We start from the raw sequence: 18,022 nt of genomic DNA, 5'->3' as shown, positions 1-18,022 counted from the left end.
TACTTTATTTACCAATCCCATGGATAGGCCTTTTTCTTTTATCTTTTTTTAGCTCATGGTCCTTTTTTTTCTTTTTTTGGGAAAAAAAATCACAGTCTATCATTGAGTTGCTCAATCTTCCCCAATTTAATGGATGAACCAAATTCAATGCCATTCAACATTCATGTACCAAAGTTGGTAACTTTATTACCAAAAATATCATTTATTTTTTCTTTCTTTTTTGTCATTCTTCTTATTTATTCTCTTTTCCTTTTAATATCATCCAGAAAATGATATAACCTTCATATTTTTATTAAAATCTTCACCTAAAAATAATTTTTACTAATGTGGTGCTAAGTCTTCCTCGATTAATAATGACAACAGAGTCTAAGATTAGCCTGATTTCGTTTTGGGAATAACTATATTAAGTATTAACCCGATTAAAATTTAAAGATGTAAAATTTACAATAAAATAAATGAACATAGTACTAAAAATTAAAAATATCTCAACTAATTATGGTATCAATAATCAACAATTAAGTCATGAACATAAGCATATACGGCAAAATCTTGAAAACTAAAAGCCAATGACTCTACCATTCTTATAACCTTGAAACAAAGAGAAAGTGTAAGCCAAAATCAAGGGAGGTAGGAGAAAATGAGCGGCGGAGCAGCGAAGACTGTGTGTGTCACTGGTGGCTCAGGATACATAGCTTCTTGGATTGTTAAATTCCTTCTCCAACGAGGTTACACCGTCAAAGCTAGTGTTCGAGATCCGGGTTTGCCTAATTTCTCTTCATTTTAATTCTTTTAATCAAATATTCCTCTTCCCAAATGAATGCTTGTGAAAATTGACAACCCCACTTGAGAATATTGAGTTGGGTAGCAAAATTTCCTTCTCTTTGGTGATTATTTTGTTGATTGATTTGACTTTTGTCTCATAGCTGATCCAATCAAAACTGCTCATTTGCTTGCATTGGATGGAGCTGCTGAGAGACTTCATCTGTTTAAAGCTAACCTTCTAGAGGAAGGTTCCTTTGATACTGCTGTTGAGGGTTGTCAAGGGGTTTTTCATACTGCTTCTCCCTTCTTTCATGCTGCCTCAGATCCTCAGGTTTTTCCACTACAAATTACGGATTGAGTTCTACGTTGATGAAACCTCTTATGGGGGATTGATCATATACTAAGAAGCAAGAAATCTTGAATTTATTATTCATTATAGAAGCAAGAAAGCTTGGATGTATGTGAGAGTACTAGTAAGGGTTATATTGGGAATACTAGTATGGTATTAGTAAGTGCACAAGGGTAATTAGTTAGTGTATTTGATGATATACAGAGGGAGGGAGATTGAGGGAAGGCAGAGAATTGCTTGGTGATTTAAGGCTTGGGTTAATATACTCAAGAGGGGAGGTTTCAAGTGTCTTATACTTGGTTTATCATAGTCATCCTTTATATTTCAATATATTTCAGATCTTGATTCTTGTTAGGTGGTATCCTAACAATGTATTATTCAGTTACTCTGGTTGATTTCTGGTTCTAGAAGTTGTTATCTTATTTATGTCTGATTATATGGAACTCTGTTTCACTCATTTTTAGTTCATGGGGCCACTCTTTTTAGCTTGTTTACAAGTTAAAAGTACATGTTAGTTTAGCTGCTCATTAGTAATCATGAAATGTTCCATGATAAAAATGCTTTTAGCCTTTTGATAAGATTATTCTTTTCAGGCTGAACTTATTGATCCTGCATTGAAAGGGACACTGAATGTCCTTAAGTCAGTTGCAAAAGCGTCATCTGTCAAGCGGGTTGTCTTGACATCTTCGATGGCTGCTGTTGCTTATAATGGACAGCCTCGTACTCCTGATACAGTAATTGATGAAACCTGGTTTTCTAATCCTGAGATTTGTAAAGAACTGAAGGTATCCATTTATTTCATTTTTATGCTCCTAACTGCCTTCGAAGAAGACAAAGAAAAGATTGTTAGAGTAGGACTGAGCATACATGACTTGACTTACTAATAAAATGTTAAAGCTGTCGCCTTCCTTGTGTGGTGACCCTTCATCTTCTACTTTGTAAAGGACAAATAATTAGTTAAAAATTTCTTCACAAATCATCTCTTATTTTTTACAATTTGACCTATGACAAAATTACATTAGAGTTACCATCTAATTTACTGTTTTCTTGTAATTGTCTAAGTTGTAAAGTAGATAGGTGTGTGGAATTTTGAGTGTCTTTAATCCTAGGATTATCCCCTTAATTCATAAAGAATAGTGGTCATTTTCAGGAAATTTGCTGAATGTTATGTTTCGCAAACTAATGAAACGTCTTGAAGAAGCATGACAAAGTATTCTACGATGGTTGAATATGCATATTCAACTGTTAGATCATGTACATAGAGAAAGAGTAGCCCAATAAATGACTTCAAACTTCAATATGCATTCTCAGTCTCCTAGAGTTTATTTGCTTATGATATCAAAGAGATAAAACTCTATCCTCTATTTCTCTGTGGATTTCAGCTTTGGTACGTGCTCTCAAAAACTTTAGCCGAGGAGGCAGCCTGGAATTTTGTAAGAGAGAAGGGAATTGACATGGTTACAATAAACCCTGCAATGGTTATTGGTCCACTATTGCAGCCAACACTGAATACCAGTGCCGAAGCTATTTTGAACTTAATATCTGGTATATGTTTAGTTATTTTGCAGTTTATGCTTCATTTTCCTTTCACCGAACTATTTCTCTTTAAGATCTAGCGTTTTGTAACATGAACTACGTTGTATCACAGCTTGTCATATAATTTCTAATTAATTCTTCTTGGTGCTTAATGTTTGAATCTTTAATTTTGAACCGTTGATTAAGTATGATAAATCTATAAGCATGTGATTTTAATCTATGCAGGAGCACAAACATTTCCAAATTCCACATTTGGATGGGTTAATGTGAAAGATGTTGCTAATGCACACATTCTAGCTTATGAGACTCCATCAGCTAGCGGAAGATACTGTTTGGTTGAGAAAGTTGTTCACTATTCGGGAATTGTCAAGATATTGCATGATCTCTACCCTTCACTTCAACTTCCTGACAAGTAAGTATTACTCATCCACCCTGAAGATTTTTTTCGAAAAGTAACTTTCTCGATGACAATTTTTTTAATTAACTAAGCTTTCCTTCCATGTCAAGGTTTCTTATCTTTTTTCATTTGCAAACTTCATTTATTTATAGCTTCCTTGGCTTTGGTTCCGATTCCTAGCACAGCATTTATCTTTTAAGTTTCTTTTAGAAAATAGAAAGTATCAATGAACATTATCAGCAGACCGGAGAAAAGATGGTTCACAACTCTACAATCTGGTTATTCATGGTAGTTAGAGAAGGCATCAAGCCTGCAGTACTTTCGTTTGAGTGGACCATATTTCCGAGAGATGCTTTGAAATTTCATGAATGTTTTTGATACTTTGAAAAAGTGTATAAATGTTGTCAAACCATCTCTTCTTGCATGAAAAAGCATCAAGAATCTCTCTTTATACATCTGTTGTTGGGTTTTTTCTGTAAACTTAGGACAGAATAAAATATTTTGCAAATAATGAACCTTAAATCTACAAGTATTTTGCACAAACAATTTTACAGGTACTTCATATTATTGTTGTCGGAATATAGAAATCTGTACCCATTCTTCTCGAATCTTCATGTTGAAAATAAAGGGCTGTTAATGTGTTGTATGTAGTCAGAAGAAAATAATAAAAAGTATCCTTCTATCGTGGTTTTTTCTTGTACAAGGTTTTTCACGTAAATATTGTGTTCTTTTCTTCTATCTTTAATATTGTATCACAACATAGTGACAAAACCCTAGCTGTCATTGATGAAAATCAACCACCGCTTCCGCAATCAAACCCAACCAGCGATGCCACCTCCACCGAAGCCAGCACCGCCGCTGTTGCTGTCACTTCAGCCACCATCCAAGCCGCAGTCGATCGCTACCTGCAGACCCTCCATCTCGGTCTAATGCCGAGTTGCCACCTGTATTGCCGTCGTCCACTTCCGGTGTGGCCTACCCCATCGCCGGTCTACCTAGCATCGGCCATCCGATCACCCTCTCGAGCGCCGACCACCCGATCAGCATTGGCGCCAACGTTGACAGTCATCGCTCATATGTGTTTGAAATGGGTGAGTCATCATCCTATCATGGTGGACAGCAACCAGCCACATCGGCCATGACCAGTCACGTGTAGTCACGTCCGAGCCTCCCTCAACATGCGCCGGCCAGCCATGGTGCTTCAGGTTTAATGGGTCTATCTCCAATGGTGGTCCAACAATAATTAGCTAATCTTTAACAACAGATTCTTGCATTTGGGGCAGTCCTTGAGACTACCACAAACCTTCAATCAAATCCCGTCAATTTGGATTTATCTTCCAATCTACCGATGTATTCAGAGAATCCAGTAACCGCCTTTCCTACTTTACCTACAACACATGTTTTGTCTGGATCTATGGGAAACTCTGCAGGTTTCATTATAGGAGAGAAGCTGAATGGCCAGAATTATTTCTCTTGGTCTCAGTCTATCAATATTGCCCTCGAGAGGCATCACAAGTTTGGGTATCTAACTGCTGAGATACTAAGACCAAGACTAAGAGATCCTCAAGAGTGCATTCGGAAAGGGAAAGACTCCTTGACTCGATCTTTGTTGATTAACAGTATGGAACTATAGATAGGAAAACCCTTACTGTATGCGGCAACTGCTCGGGATATTTAGGATGCAGTACAGAAATTGTACACTAAGAGGCAAAACGCGTCTCGTTTGTACACTTTGCGTAAACAGGTTCATGAGTGTAAATAAAGAACAAGGGATGTTACTTTCTATTTTAATAAACTGTCTTTAATCTGGCAGGAGATGGATCTATGTCGTGAAATTGTCTGGGATTGTCCATGTGGTGGAGTTCAGTATTCAAAAATTGAGGAAGTTGATCGAGTTTATGACTTTCTTGCTAGTCTGAATTCCAAGTTTGATGCAGTGCACAATCGAATATTGGGATAGAGGCCGATACCTTCTCTTATGGAAGTATACTCTGAGGTTCGTCTAGAGGAAGATAAATCAAGTGCTATGAACAACTCTATTGTTTCTGCTACTGATTCTGCTGCATTTAGTGCAAAATCATCTAGGTTTAATGGTGACAAGTAGAATGTAAAACCACTTCCAGTTTGTGAACATTGCAAGAAACCTTGACATACAAAGGATCAGTGTCGGAAGTTACATGGTCGACCTCCAAATGGCAAACATCGTCCTCTAAATAACAAGTCAAACCCTGGCCGAGCACTTGTGAGTGATTATACAAGTGGTGCTTCACAATCTTAATCTTAGGTGAATAACCAGAATGATCCTGATGTTGTTGGGGTCGGTGTTATTGTCCAATCAAGTATTTTTCAGTCCTTAAGTCTCCTCAATATTAATGGTAAGAAACCATGGATATTAAATTCAGGAGCTATGAATCATTTAGCTGGTTCATCTGATCTTTTTCTGTCATATTTTCCAAGCGCTGGTAATGAGAAAATTTGGATTGCAGATGGGTCTTTTACTCCTATTGCAGGAAAGGGTCATCTTTCTCCTTTTAAGGGTTTAACTTTACAGAATGTATTGCATGCCTCTAAAATATCTTACAATTTACTATATATTAGTAAGATAACTAGAGATCTGAACTGTCGAGTCGCTTTCTCACCTGATAATGTTTTCAGTACTTGAGCTTAGGGACATCTTTCTCCTTTTAAGGGTTTAACTTTACAGAATGTATTGCGTGCCTCTAAAATATCTTACAATTTACTATATATTAGTAAGATAACTAGAGGTCTGAATTGTCGAGTCACTTTCTCACCTGATAATGTTTTCAGTACTTGAGCTTGGGGATAACGATTGGTACTGCCTAGCACGATAGGGGACTCTATTTCCTTAATGATGATGTTTCCTCTAGGAATAGTTATAGGACTAGTTTGTCATCTTCTTGTTTTTCAACTTCTGAAAAAGATTATATGTTATGACACTTTCGTCTTGGTCACCCGAATTTTCAATATATAAAATATTTATTTGCCCATTTATTTCATAATGTTGATATCTCCTCTTTGTCTTGTGATGTGTGTATTTGTGCAAAACAGTATCAAGTCACCTTTCCATCTCAACCCTACAAACCTTCCCAGCGATTTACTCTTATCCATAGTGATGTTTGGGGTCCCTCAAACATCACTACTTCTTCCGAAAAACGTTGGTTTGTGACATTTATTGATAATCATACTCGTTTTACATGAGTGTTTCTTCTTATTGATAAATCAAAGGACACTCGTCTTACATGGGTGTTTCTTCTCACTGATAAATCGGAGGTACCATCAATATTCCCACAATTTTATACTACAGTGGAGACTCAATTTAACACTAAAATTGCCATCTTTCGTTGTGATAATGGCCATGAGTTCTTTAACAACACCCTTCATGAGTTGCTAACTTTTAAAGGCATTGTCCATCAAAGCTCCTGTGCTTATACTCTTCGACAGAATAGGGTGGTTGAACGGAAAAATAGTCACCTTATTGATGTTGCGCGGTCTCTCATGCTATCCACTCCTCTCCCTTCTTACCTATGGGGAGATGATGTTCTGACTGCAGCACATCTTATTAATCGGATGTCTTCCCGTGTAATCCATTTCCAAACTCCTCTTGAATGCTTTAAATAGTCGTACCCAACAATGCATCTTATTTCTGATGTTCCTCTTCGAGTGTTTGGGTGCACTGTCTTTGTCCATAGTCATGGTCCTAATCGCACCAAATTTACCCCTCGTGCTCAGAAATATGTCTTTGTTGGGTATCCTCTTCACAACGAGGTTATAGGTGTTTCCATCCATCTTCACAAAAGTACTTTGTTTCTATGGATGCAACGTTCCTTGAGGATAAACCATTCTTCCCTATTAGTCATCTTCAGGAGGAGAGTACTAGTGAAGAGACTAACTAGTCCACATCTCCGATTCCTACTAATCTTCTTCCCGAACCTATCTTGGGTACAGATGATATCGTCCTCCCGATTAAACAAGTCCCATGGATAACGTACTACAGGAAGAATCTCAGAAAGGAAATGGTATCACCTGTTGCTCCACCGGCTCCGGTCCATGAATCGGAACTAGCACCAGCTCAAGGTACTCCTATTCTTGATAATACATCAGTATGTGTTAAGGGTGATATGAGCGATATGGTTGAGAGTGACAGAATTGATATGATAGTTTCAAAGAATGACAGAGTTGCAGGCAATGATGAGTCATTAGGAGAAACACAGGAGGGTGAGGTTGTCTCAGGTAACTGAGTGTGACCACCGTCCTCATACTGATGAGAAGTCAAGTAAAACAGGGAGTTATGATGTCTCTCTTGATATGTCCATTGCTTTGAGAAAGGGCATCAGGTCATGCACTAAATATCCTATGCATAGCTTTCTATCTTACAGTAATTTGTCTTTCGAGTTCAGGGCATTCACAACTAACCTGGATACAGTAACAATACCGAGCAACATACATATGGCCATGGAAGTTCCCAAATGGAAGGCTCGATCATGGAAGAAATAAGAGCTTTTGAAAAAAAATAATACGTGGGATTGTGTGGTCCTTCCAAAAGGGCATAAAACTGTTAGGTGCAAATGGGTGTTCACTACAAAGTATAAGTCTAATGGAACTCTTGACAGGTATAAGGACAGATTGGTAGCTAAAAAGTTTACACAAACCTATGGAATAGACTACTCGGAAACTTTCTCTCCTGTAATGAAGCTAAATACAGTTCGAGTTCTACTTTTTGTGGCAGTTAACAAAGATTGACCTCTCCATCAACTTAATGTAAAAAATGCTTTTCTGAATGGTGAATTAGAAGAAAAGATTTATATGAGTCTTCCTCCTAGTTTTGAAGCTCAATTTGACCATCAGGTTTGTAAACCCAGGAAGTCTTTGTATGGTTTGAAACAGTCTTCGGGAGCTCGGTTTGACAGGTTTACTACCTTTGTTAAGTCCTAAGGTTTTACTCACGAGCATTCTGACCACACTTCGTTCACAAAAAGGTCAGAATCAGGGAAAATTGTTGTTTTAATTGTGTACGTAAATGATATTGTTTTGTCAGGAGATGATGCTGCTGAGATTATCAGATTTAAAAAGAAAATGGTTGATGAATTTGAGATTAAGGACCATGGAAGTCTAAGGTATTTCTTTGGAATGGAGGTAGCGAGATCAAGAGAAGGGATTTTTGTCTCTCAACAGAAATACACCCTTAACTTGTTGAAAGAAATAGGCATGACTGGATGTAGGCCTGTTGACACCCCTATGGAATTCAATGCTAAGTTGGGAGATTCTGTTGACAAGATTCCTATTGTTAAAGAAAGATACCAGTGTCTAGTAGAAAAATTGATTTACTTATCTCACATTAGACCAAATATATCCTACGTTGTCAATGTGGTTAGTCAGTTTATGCAGGCACCCTGCGAGAGACATATGGAAGTTGTGAATCGGATTCTGAGATACTTAAAAACAACTCCAGGTAAAGGGCTTATGTTCAGGAAAACTGACAGAAAATGCATTGAGGCTTACACCGACTCTGGTTGGGCGAGATCTGTTATAGACAGAAAATCTACCTCTGGGTACTGTACGTTTGTGTGGGGTAATCTTGTTACTTGGAGAAGTAAGAAGCAAGGTGTTGTTGCTAGAAGCAGTGTTGAAGCAGAATACAGATTTATGAGTTTGGGAATCTGTGAAGAAATCTGGTTGAAGAAAGTTCTGTCTAATCTTCACTAAGATAGTGATCTACCTATGAAGCTCTATTGTGATAGCAAAGCGGCTATAAGCATAACCAACAATCTTGTGCAACATGATAGAACAAAACATGTGGAGATTGATAGACACTTTATCAAAGAAAAACTGGACAGTGGCGATATTTGTACTCCTTACATCCCTTATAGTCAACAAGTTGTTGATATTCCTCACCAAAGAATTACTCAACAAAGTTTTGATTCTTATTAGCAAGTTGGGTCCAATTGACATCCAAGTTGGGGAGTTGACAATAAGGGGTTGTTATGTATTTAGCCCCATGGGTATCTTAGTCTTTTTACTTTGCCCTAAGTTTTCCAATTCTGTATTAGGGCTTTCTAGAGCCTATTTATGTCTCTGTCATCTCTTGTATGTAGTCGGAAGAAAATAATAAAAAGTTTCCTTCTATCGTGGTTTTTTCTCCCTATATTAGGATTTTTCACGTGAATATTGTGTTCTTTTCTTTTATCTTTTAATACTTCATACATTTATACTTGATTTCGACCACGATACTAAAATTTTCAACTGCAGGTGTGTTGATGATAAGCCGTTTATACCAACGTATCAGGTCTCGGTTGAGAAAGCAAAGAGCTTAGGCATTGAATTCATTCCTCTCGAGGAAAGCTTGAAGGAAACTGTAGAGAGCTTGAAGGAAAAGAATTTTATCAGCTTCTGAGCTTTTTGGCATCTGAAAGCCATGAAATTGCTCGCTTGTTATTGTTTTCAGAAGCTAATTGTGTGAATCTTCGGATTGTTAGAGAAATTGTGTATGAAAATTATGTTGTGTGATGGCTTTAGAAACTTTATGTTCTGTTAATAATAATAATTCTGTTTCTTTCTTCTATCAAATTTAAAGTAGCACATTAGCACATGTTGTATTACTTCTTTAGCTTAATCATAGCTTAATATGTACAGCAATAATATGGCATAAGTTCGATCTCTCCTATTCTGGAAAGTATTATATTTCATTAAGAAAAAGTTGGGTCTTATAAGAGTAATTTATATTAATCAAGAGAAAAGTTGAATTATGTTCAAATTGGCAAAGGAAAAGGTTATTTTCATTAATTTGTTTGTATAATATTCAATAATAAATAAATCAAACATTTTTCATTCAAGTAACAAAGTAGACCATTCGAAGTAAATAGGTAGCTCCGGAGTAGATCAATTTCCATTACAAAATGGGCAAATATCGGTACAATGATAAATCAAACCAGTACTCAAAGTGGCATATCGAGCAAACAAGCAATTGTCAAGATCCAAGATTGTCCATATCAAATCAACCATAAACCAAGTTGGTTTTCCCTTAGTAGTTCATAGAGCTTGTGCTTAGATTCATTCACCAAGTCCACCACTGTTTGACCTTTCAGTTTAATTTGAATACCTAATATCCTTATCATTCAACCACAATGGGTGAATATTTTATAGTAACAGCCCTCTACAAAAATCAGTACAAGAGACTCATCGATGTGGAATTTGCTCGGCATGATCATCATATATGCCTCTAGTAATTCCCCCGTACATTCTTGATCACCTTAGGTATTGGAAATTCCTAACACATCGCATTGTAATTCAATCAAAGATAGGTGGTTGAATCCTCCCAAGATTTAGACACAACTTGTTCAAAACCTTTGTCTTCATACAACGACATGATCAAGCATGCTTGAATAGTTTCATACTCAGCCAATGGAAATAAACGGCAACGTAAAGGATAGGTAATGTCAAGGGCACCAGGAGACAGTAATACCTATTAAGGAAGAGGAAATGCATTACAAATATAGGTCAATGCTAGGCAAAGAAACAAGTTACCAGATTAGCTTCCTTAAATTTTGATCTTTTCAAGAAATCAAAGGCACCAACACTGAATCAGTTCTCATAAAAATGTCCCCTGAACAAGAGTTTGGTTTGCTTCAAATGCAAAGCTACCATTCATACAAATAAAGGTCATTGGCTCATTGTTAATCAATACTATGCAAAGAAACGAGTTACCAGATTAGTTTCAACTTGATCTTTTCAAGAGATCAAAGGCACCAACACCAAATCAGTTTTCAATATTTTTTTTCTTTTGAAAAAAAAAAAGCCTTTGTACAAGAGTTTGGTTTGCTTCAAAGGCAGCATTCAGATGTATACATACTTATTCCCTAGAACGGATGGCATCATTTTGACATCCATATATATTATTGCTGTTTGAATATCAAAACAGTAGATTCATGAGTGATATCTCCATTAAACACCATGAGATCTAAAAGAAAGTTATTATTACAAATCTCTTTGGTAACCATTTTGTTTTTTATTTTTTTGTTTTTGAAAATTAAACCTATAAACACCACATCGATCAATTAGTTTCTATGTAATGTTGCCTACATTTTAAGAGTGTTTTCAAAATCAAAGCCAAATTTTGAATAGTATTTTTCAAAATTTTAGACATTAGCTAAGAATTCAAATGTTTACCTAGGAAGTGTGAAAACCATCAGTTAGAAATAGTGAGAAAACAAAAACAATTTTCAAAAACTAAAAACAAAAAAATCAAAGGCTATGTTTATTCACTGGCTTTCATTTTCAAGTTCAATATGATTTCCATGTACCCTATATTCCCCCTTTTTTTTTCCTTAATACTATATACATATACAAAAGAGTCGTAGTATTTGGTTTTTGTTCGCCCCGCCCACGCCCACACCCCCCACCCCCCACCCCCGCCACCCCATCTTTTCTCTTCCTTCGCATTGATCAACTAATGAGATCTGCTTTGATCTTCAGTCGGCATTCAACTAAAGAATTCTGATCTCCAAATATCAAACCCAGAATTCAACTGAAAAATCAGAAACTAATACTAACACTTCAATACGTTTTTTTCCCTTCAGAATAACAACACAAAGAAAACCTAATTATCGACTAGACACAACAAAGAAAATAATTAAAAGAAACACAGATATATCCAATCGAGAGCCTAAGCTCTAATACCAAACGATAATTCTCTAAAATAAAGAGAAAAGTTACCAGTCATTCTGAATAGCAGATAAGACGGCATTCTTGGAAGGTGGAAGAAGCTTGGAAATGATGGCGGCATAGAGAAACAGCAGAAGGAAAAAGAAGCTGACGACGACGAACAAAAACCCTTGCCACCGTTCAACTGCTTCTTCTCTGGGAACCAACAACGATCTGATCGAACTCATCTCTTCAAATTTACGCAATGAATCCAATTAACACAGAGTTCAAGGTGAAAGAAGACGGAACAGATAATGGGCCATGATGGCCCATTGGTCCAACGAAGAGTATGTTTTAAAGCCCAAATAACCCAAATAATCCGATCGGTCCGGTTTGGTTCAAATTATGCTAGAAAACAACCCAAACCAATCGGATCGGTGGCCGGTTCAGTTCAAATTACGAGGACATCTTTATCTTTAGTAACACTATTTTTTGAGATACTTTAGTAACATTATTCAATACGGTAACAATAATTAAAAAAAAAAAAAAAGTTAAAAATATCAAAATCTTAAATTTAATTTATGTATTTTTATTTGTCCAATTTTAATCTCTATACTTTTAATAAATCTTAAATTTAGTCTCTCAAAATTAACTTTTATCAAAATTGGTCAAATAACTATAATAATTTTCCTACAAGAAAATACCGCATGTGTAAATGTTTTCAAAATTTATGATAAAAGTGTTGATAAAACAAATTTCTTTAAAAAAATAAAAAATAAAAACAACAAACTAGAGCATGAAACTAAATTGGGAATCTATTGAAAGCACGGGACTAAAATTGAACAATTAAAAGTATAATGATTAAAATTGAACAATTAAAAGTATAATGATTAAAATTGAACAAAATTTAAATAGGAACTAAAATGAAAATTTCACTTTTTTTAGAACAATGAATGAGTTAAAAGAAGATTCAAACCTTCAACCTTAAAAAAAAATATTGTACGTGTCAATTATTATTGTATTTATTCATTTTGACCCTTATAAGATTTATTTAACTATAGCACCATACACCAAATTCAAACTTTTAAACCATACAAATTTAATTTAACTTCTAAATTTTAGTCCAAACCTTTTTAAAGGTTGAGGTTAAATTTGATCTAACCTATTTAATTCAAGGCATTAACTTCTCCTTAGTATAAAGCTAGGAACAAAAATATTACACAAATTCACAAAGCGTATATTACACGCTTCTATATATTTCATAAAGTCAAACTTATAATAAAAGTCATCATAATTATTTTCTCACGAATTTTCCAACAATTTATACGATATTAAAATCTTAAAATAAATTAAATTCAAGGAAATTACGTTTCGAATTTTATTAGATTGAATTAGGTAACAAATCACTAAAACTAACTAGAGATAGAATTGAATGACATAACATGAACATTAAAATCAAGTACAAACTAAATTGATTGATTTTTTTTAATTCAATATATGAAGTGGATAGATTCAAATCATAATTTTTTTTTGTTTTGATTGAAAATACATATTTTATATCAGCTACGTTAAATCTTCATTATTGATTTATTGATTTATTTAAGAAGATGATGGACTTATTATAGTTTTTTTGGAAAGATTTTTTTTATTATTATAACTTAAGAAAAGGTAGTAGTCCCTCATATTGGTTGACTTGACTCTTTTTCTCTCTAATTTGGCTACGTGGCTTCCACGTTGACCATTCCTGAGTTAGGATTTTTATATGGCTTCTTTTTCTTATGAATAATAAATGTTGATATGGTTGGCTGGTTTAAATTATTTTCAAGCACATTAATTCATCCATCTTCAATTGTCACTTTAATTTAGTTCATATGCTAATATAATATTATATGCCTCCATCCCTTTGAATATAATATTGTCATTTCTTTTTAAGAGTAATTTGACATAGTTCAATTAGTTAACACGTTGTATATAAAATAAAAAATAATTAAGATGCTCTTAAGATAGGTATGATTCAACTAAATATAAACTTTATACTATATATTGATTGATGTTATACGTCTTAATGAACTATCATAAATGATGGTGTAATAACATCAATCAATATGACTTAGTTAATATTGAATATAGTTCATCATTGACGAACATACAACTTAGTTCACAATCCATATGCTAATAGTTTGTATTATTCACATTGGATTTTTCTCTTGAAATGTAAAGAAAAACATAGTTGTTTGTTGATTATTGATGAACTATATATTCATATTGTGCATTTTTTCTGTTAAAGAACTAAAAACTAAACAATTTGTAATGGTTTCTTCTAACTTGTTTTTCATTTTTTTTTTTTTGGAAAAATTATGTTATAATTAATCTTAAAATACGTATTATATGCATTTTAGATGTAAAAGGTATAAAATATTTTAAATCATACCCTAGAAAGTTGAAGCAAAAAAGATGGGAAATGAGAAAAGGATTATTTATTTATTTATTTTGAAAGAACAATTTATTAATCACACAATATTGACACAAGTACCTTCATTAAGAAGGGAATAAAACTATTGAGGAAAATAAGCGGTCCAAAAAAAAACCATCTTCCCAGAAGAAGTCCCCTGATTAGATACAAAAGAACTCGCACAAGTTTCACGAGCTATGCAATGAGCTATCATATTTTCAACTCTAGAACAAAGACGAAAACCCACCTTAGCCATCGTCAACGATACTGAGCAAATAGCATCAGTGATATTTTTCGCTTCCGTTAGATCCTTCAATCAACTAGTTAGAATATTGATAACTTCAAAAGCATCTGACTCAACAATAATGGAAAAATATCTCTCCTTGAGAATTGATTAAATTTATTAAATTGAATACATTTTAGACCTTCCTATATAGATGTGGCCTCAAGCCTCATCATAGGCTATTTACAATTGAGTTGCTACATACCAAGGAGATGAGAAAAGGGTCTCTAGATTAGTAGCTTTCAAACATCAATGTTTCTAAAAAGGTGGAAGTAAAAAGATAGGAAAGGAGAGAAGGATTATTCCTAAGAAAACAACACCCTAGAAAAATGTATTGATAAAAAATTTGGGTATTTTTGTTTCCTTTTAAAAAATAATAATCAATCTGATAATACTTTTATTTGATATAATGTATTCTATATTTCAAAATTTTGTTTAAATTTGTTATTTGTCATTTCAAAGAGTGGGTATATCATATATGAGGTAACAAAAATAAAATTAAGAAAGGTATGATTCATGGTATAAATAAATGAAGTAAGGTGGTAGGAATTTCACATAATATGATTTTAAATTAAAAAATTTCAACCACTTCAATTTAATTGAAAAGAAAGGTATTAGGTATCTTTAAAATACCAATAATTGTCCATGAATTTCAAAGACTGAGAATTGAGCATTGAACTCAAAGGATTTGAAAATGGTTCAATTTTATAGAAAAGGTTTGGATGGCTTAACCAGCAACCACTCACATTAATAATAATTGTATGTTGTAAAAATTAGAAAACAGTCCTTTTGGATGTTGAAGGATAATTATTACAAAATATGTTGAGAGTTGCTGTGTCATGTCAGCATAATTATAGTTTATACCAAATTCCTACTTTTGATTGCATGTCAAATATATATATATATATATATATATATATAACACTTTCGCCCCGATATTTTATATAAATAACAATTTAGCCCACAAATTTTAGTATGTAATAATTTAGTCTTTGTACTTTTAGATTTAAAATAATTTAGTCTCTAACGTAAAAAAAATCATCAAAAATTGTTGTCAATTTTTATTATTTTATAATGTGGACTTTGTATTTAATAAAAATATTGATGTAGACTTTGTATTTAATAAAAATGCTTAGTCACAAATTAGTTTATCCATTTATTTATGTAAGAAATCTCATTACATCTTCATACTAATCTCCATGATAGGGATTAAATTGTTACAAATTCCTTTGAGAGGGAAATTTTCATAAATAGAAAAAATATTAAACTATTTATCGAAATAGCAAAAATGACACTAATAGACATTGATAAACTTCTATCAACCTTTATTGTCCCTAATACACTGATAAATTTCTATCAGTCTCTATCAAAGAATATTAAAATTTTGTTATTTTGTATGATTTTCCGTATTTTCTATTTCTAAAATTTCTTCAAGTTGAAACTATAAGGATTATACTCAAATAATAGTTTTAGTCCATTACTACTAACAACCAATCATATTTTTTCTTGTCCTAATTTGTTGTCCATCACAATTAATAATTAATAATTTTTTTTTTCTAAAGAAATATGTTTGTTTCATATTGAGCATAGTTCAATGTTTGTACTATCGACTTCGAGGTTAGAGATTTGATTCTCCCTCCAACACTTTAATTACAATACATTTGTAAATATATATATATTTGTCTCCTAAGATTTCCAACAGTATCGATTTTTCATATTTTATATTGCTAAATAAAAAAAAAGGGAAAAGGAACATTTTCATTTATAAGAAATGAATCGTGGTTTTTCCTAAATATTTTTCAAAATTTAGCAGGACTAGAAAAACTAGACAAATAAATTAATGGTAAAATACATCTTTAGAGGTATTTGTGGGGAAAGAGTAAAGTTCTTTAATATGAGAAATTGTTAAGTGTAAGAGGTGGTTTGTTTTATGGAAATCTAAGATTTGCATAGAGCGAGTATTAGGATTGACAAAATTTCTCATGAGTCCTGTTCCGATCGAGGCGGAAAATTTCCGGTTTGATGGGGGATGGGGTCAAACTGGGGATCTCTCTAGGGTCCCCGAAACAGGAATGGGTAGAATATCCCCGCCCCGTCCCCGACCTCAAACCTATCCCGATTAGTTTTTTAATATATATGTTAAATATTTTAACTTTTTACATTTAGCCTAGTTTTTCATTTAGTCCAATCTAAGCTCAACTAAAGTGTCAAAGCCCAAATCAAAGAGAATTTTAGGTAAAAAAAATTAAAAAGGTCCTCGAGGAGAAACAAAGGGGGAAATGAGGAATGGGTCCTCGTGGGACCTGTTTTCCGACAAGAAATCTCCATCCCCATCCCCGCTTTCAAATGGTGGAGATGGGGTAAATTCTCCCATCGAGAAGGGGAACCCCTCCCCGCCTTGCCCCGGCCTCATTGCCAATCCTAGCAAGTATCTAGATGGAAAATTTGTCAGAATAGCACATTGAAATTTTCATTTTACAAAACTAGCATCCTTATCTGAAAACTCGGGTTAATAAATAATTTTTTCTAACTTATTGATTGTTTTGGACCTTTTCAGTACATCTACTACATATTACACCAAGATCCTTCTAATTTTTCAAATGTTATGTAATCTTCCTAAATCTTATATATTTTTAAATTTTCACCAATTTTGGTTATCTTTACAAATATTATATCAAAATTTTAAGTAGTTTTTCAAAATTTTAACCCAATTTTTTTATTTCCAAATGAATTTACAGTTATTGAAATGATTTTTTTAAATGGACCTCAAGTGTTTGCATTTTGATTTTTAGAATTTGAGAAAAATTAATTTTTTTAAAAAAAAATAGGGAAGATATGGAAAACATATAAAATCTCGGGTATTAATCTCGGATAGATTAACACCAAGATCGGTGAGTTATGTGGTAGATTAATATTGAGATTTTATATATTTTTCATATCTTATCCAAATTTTTTGAAAAAAAAAAATAATCTTTCCCAAAATTTTAAAATCAAAATGCAATCATCCATTCGAAAAAAATCTAATTGGTAAATAAATTTGAACATTTAAAAATTCATATAATTGTGGAAATAGAAACTGACCTAAAGTTTTGAAAGGTTAAGTAAGAAATTTGATATAATATTTATAAAAATAACGGAAAATGTTTGAAAATATATAAGATTTGGTATAATATTTAGACAGATTACATAATAATTGGAAAAAGTCATAGAATCTCGGTGTAATTTGTACGAGATGCACCAAGAATATCCAAAACAATCGATAATTTAGAAAAAATTAATTTTTAACTAAATTCCGATGATCGATCTCGTCCAAGATTGACCAAGAAAAACTATTTGAACGAATTTTAAAAAAAACGACAGTTTTGCAATATGAAAACTTCAACATGCTATTTCTGACAATTTTTCCATTTGGATAACTACGTTTGTTTTATGATAATGTAAGATATCTTGACATTTAGATACCCCTAGGCATATTAGGGCCTTTCATATAGCATTTGGAAAGTTTTGGATGTGCTTTTGGAACATGAGTTTTTGGATTCCCATGTTGAGGGCATCCCCTTTTACTTTTTTACCCTTCATTTTTTG

At 33.4% G+C, this 18,022-nt stretch overlaps 1 protein-coding gene across 1 annotated transcript; it reads left to right on the top strand.

Moving 5' to 3' along the window:
- Positions 1–428: 428 nt before the first annotated feature.
- Positions 429–9,629, top strand: LOC120088151 (phenylacetaldehyde reductase-like). The gene is made up of 6 exons (XM_039045254.2): positions 429–758; positions 924–1,093; positions 1,705–1,896; positions 2,494–2,656; positions 2,873–3,059; positions 9,312–9,629. The coding sequence occupies exons 1-6, from the start codon at positions 638–640 to the stop codon at positions 9,454–9,456; spliced, it is 978 nt and encodes a 325-aa protein (XP_038901182.1). The 5' UTR covers positions 429–637; the 3' UTR covers positions 9,457–9,629.
- Positions 9,630–18,022: the final 8,393 nt, after the last annotated feature.

Source organism: Benincasa hispida, chromosome 10, assembly GCF_027475165.1.
Source record: "Benincasa hispida cultivar pf3 chromosome 10, pf3_genome.v1.1, whole genome shotgun sequence".
NCBI lineage: Eukaryota > Viridiplantae > Streptophyta > Magnoliopsida > Cucurbitales > Cucurbitaceae > Benincasa > Benincasa hispida.
The sequence above is the reverse complement of the archived record's forward strand: the minus strand, read 5'-3'. Positions and strand labels throughout refer to the sequence as shown.

Excerpts from the sequence above, each read along its gene's own strand:
- LOC120088151 (XM_039045254.2), top strand. The coding sequence starts at position 638 with ATGAGCGGCGGAGCAGCGAAGACTGTGTGTGTCACTGGTGGCTCAGGA. Across the intron at positions 1,094-1,704 it reads ATGCTGCCTCAGATCCTCAG|GCTGAACTTATTGATCCTGC; the intron begins GTTTTTCCACTA and ends TATTCTTTTCAG. Across the intron at positions 3,060-9,311 it reads TCACTTCAACTTCCTGACAA|GTGTGTTGATGATAAGCCGT; the intron begins GTAAGTATTACT and ends TTTCAACTGCAG.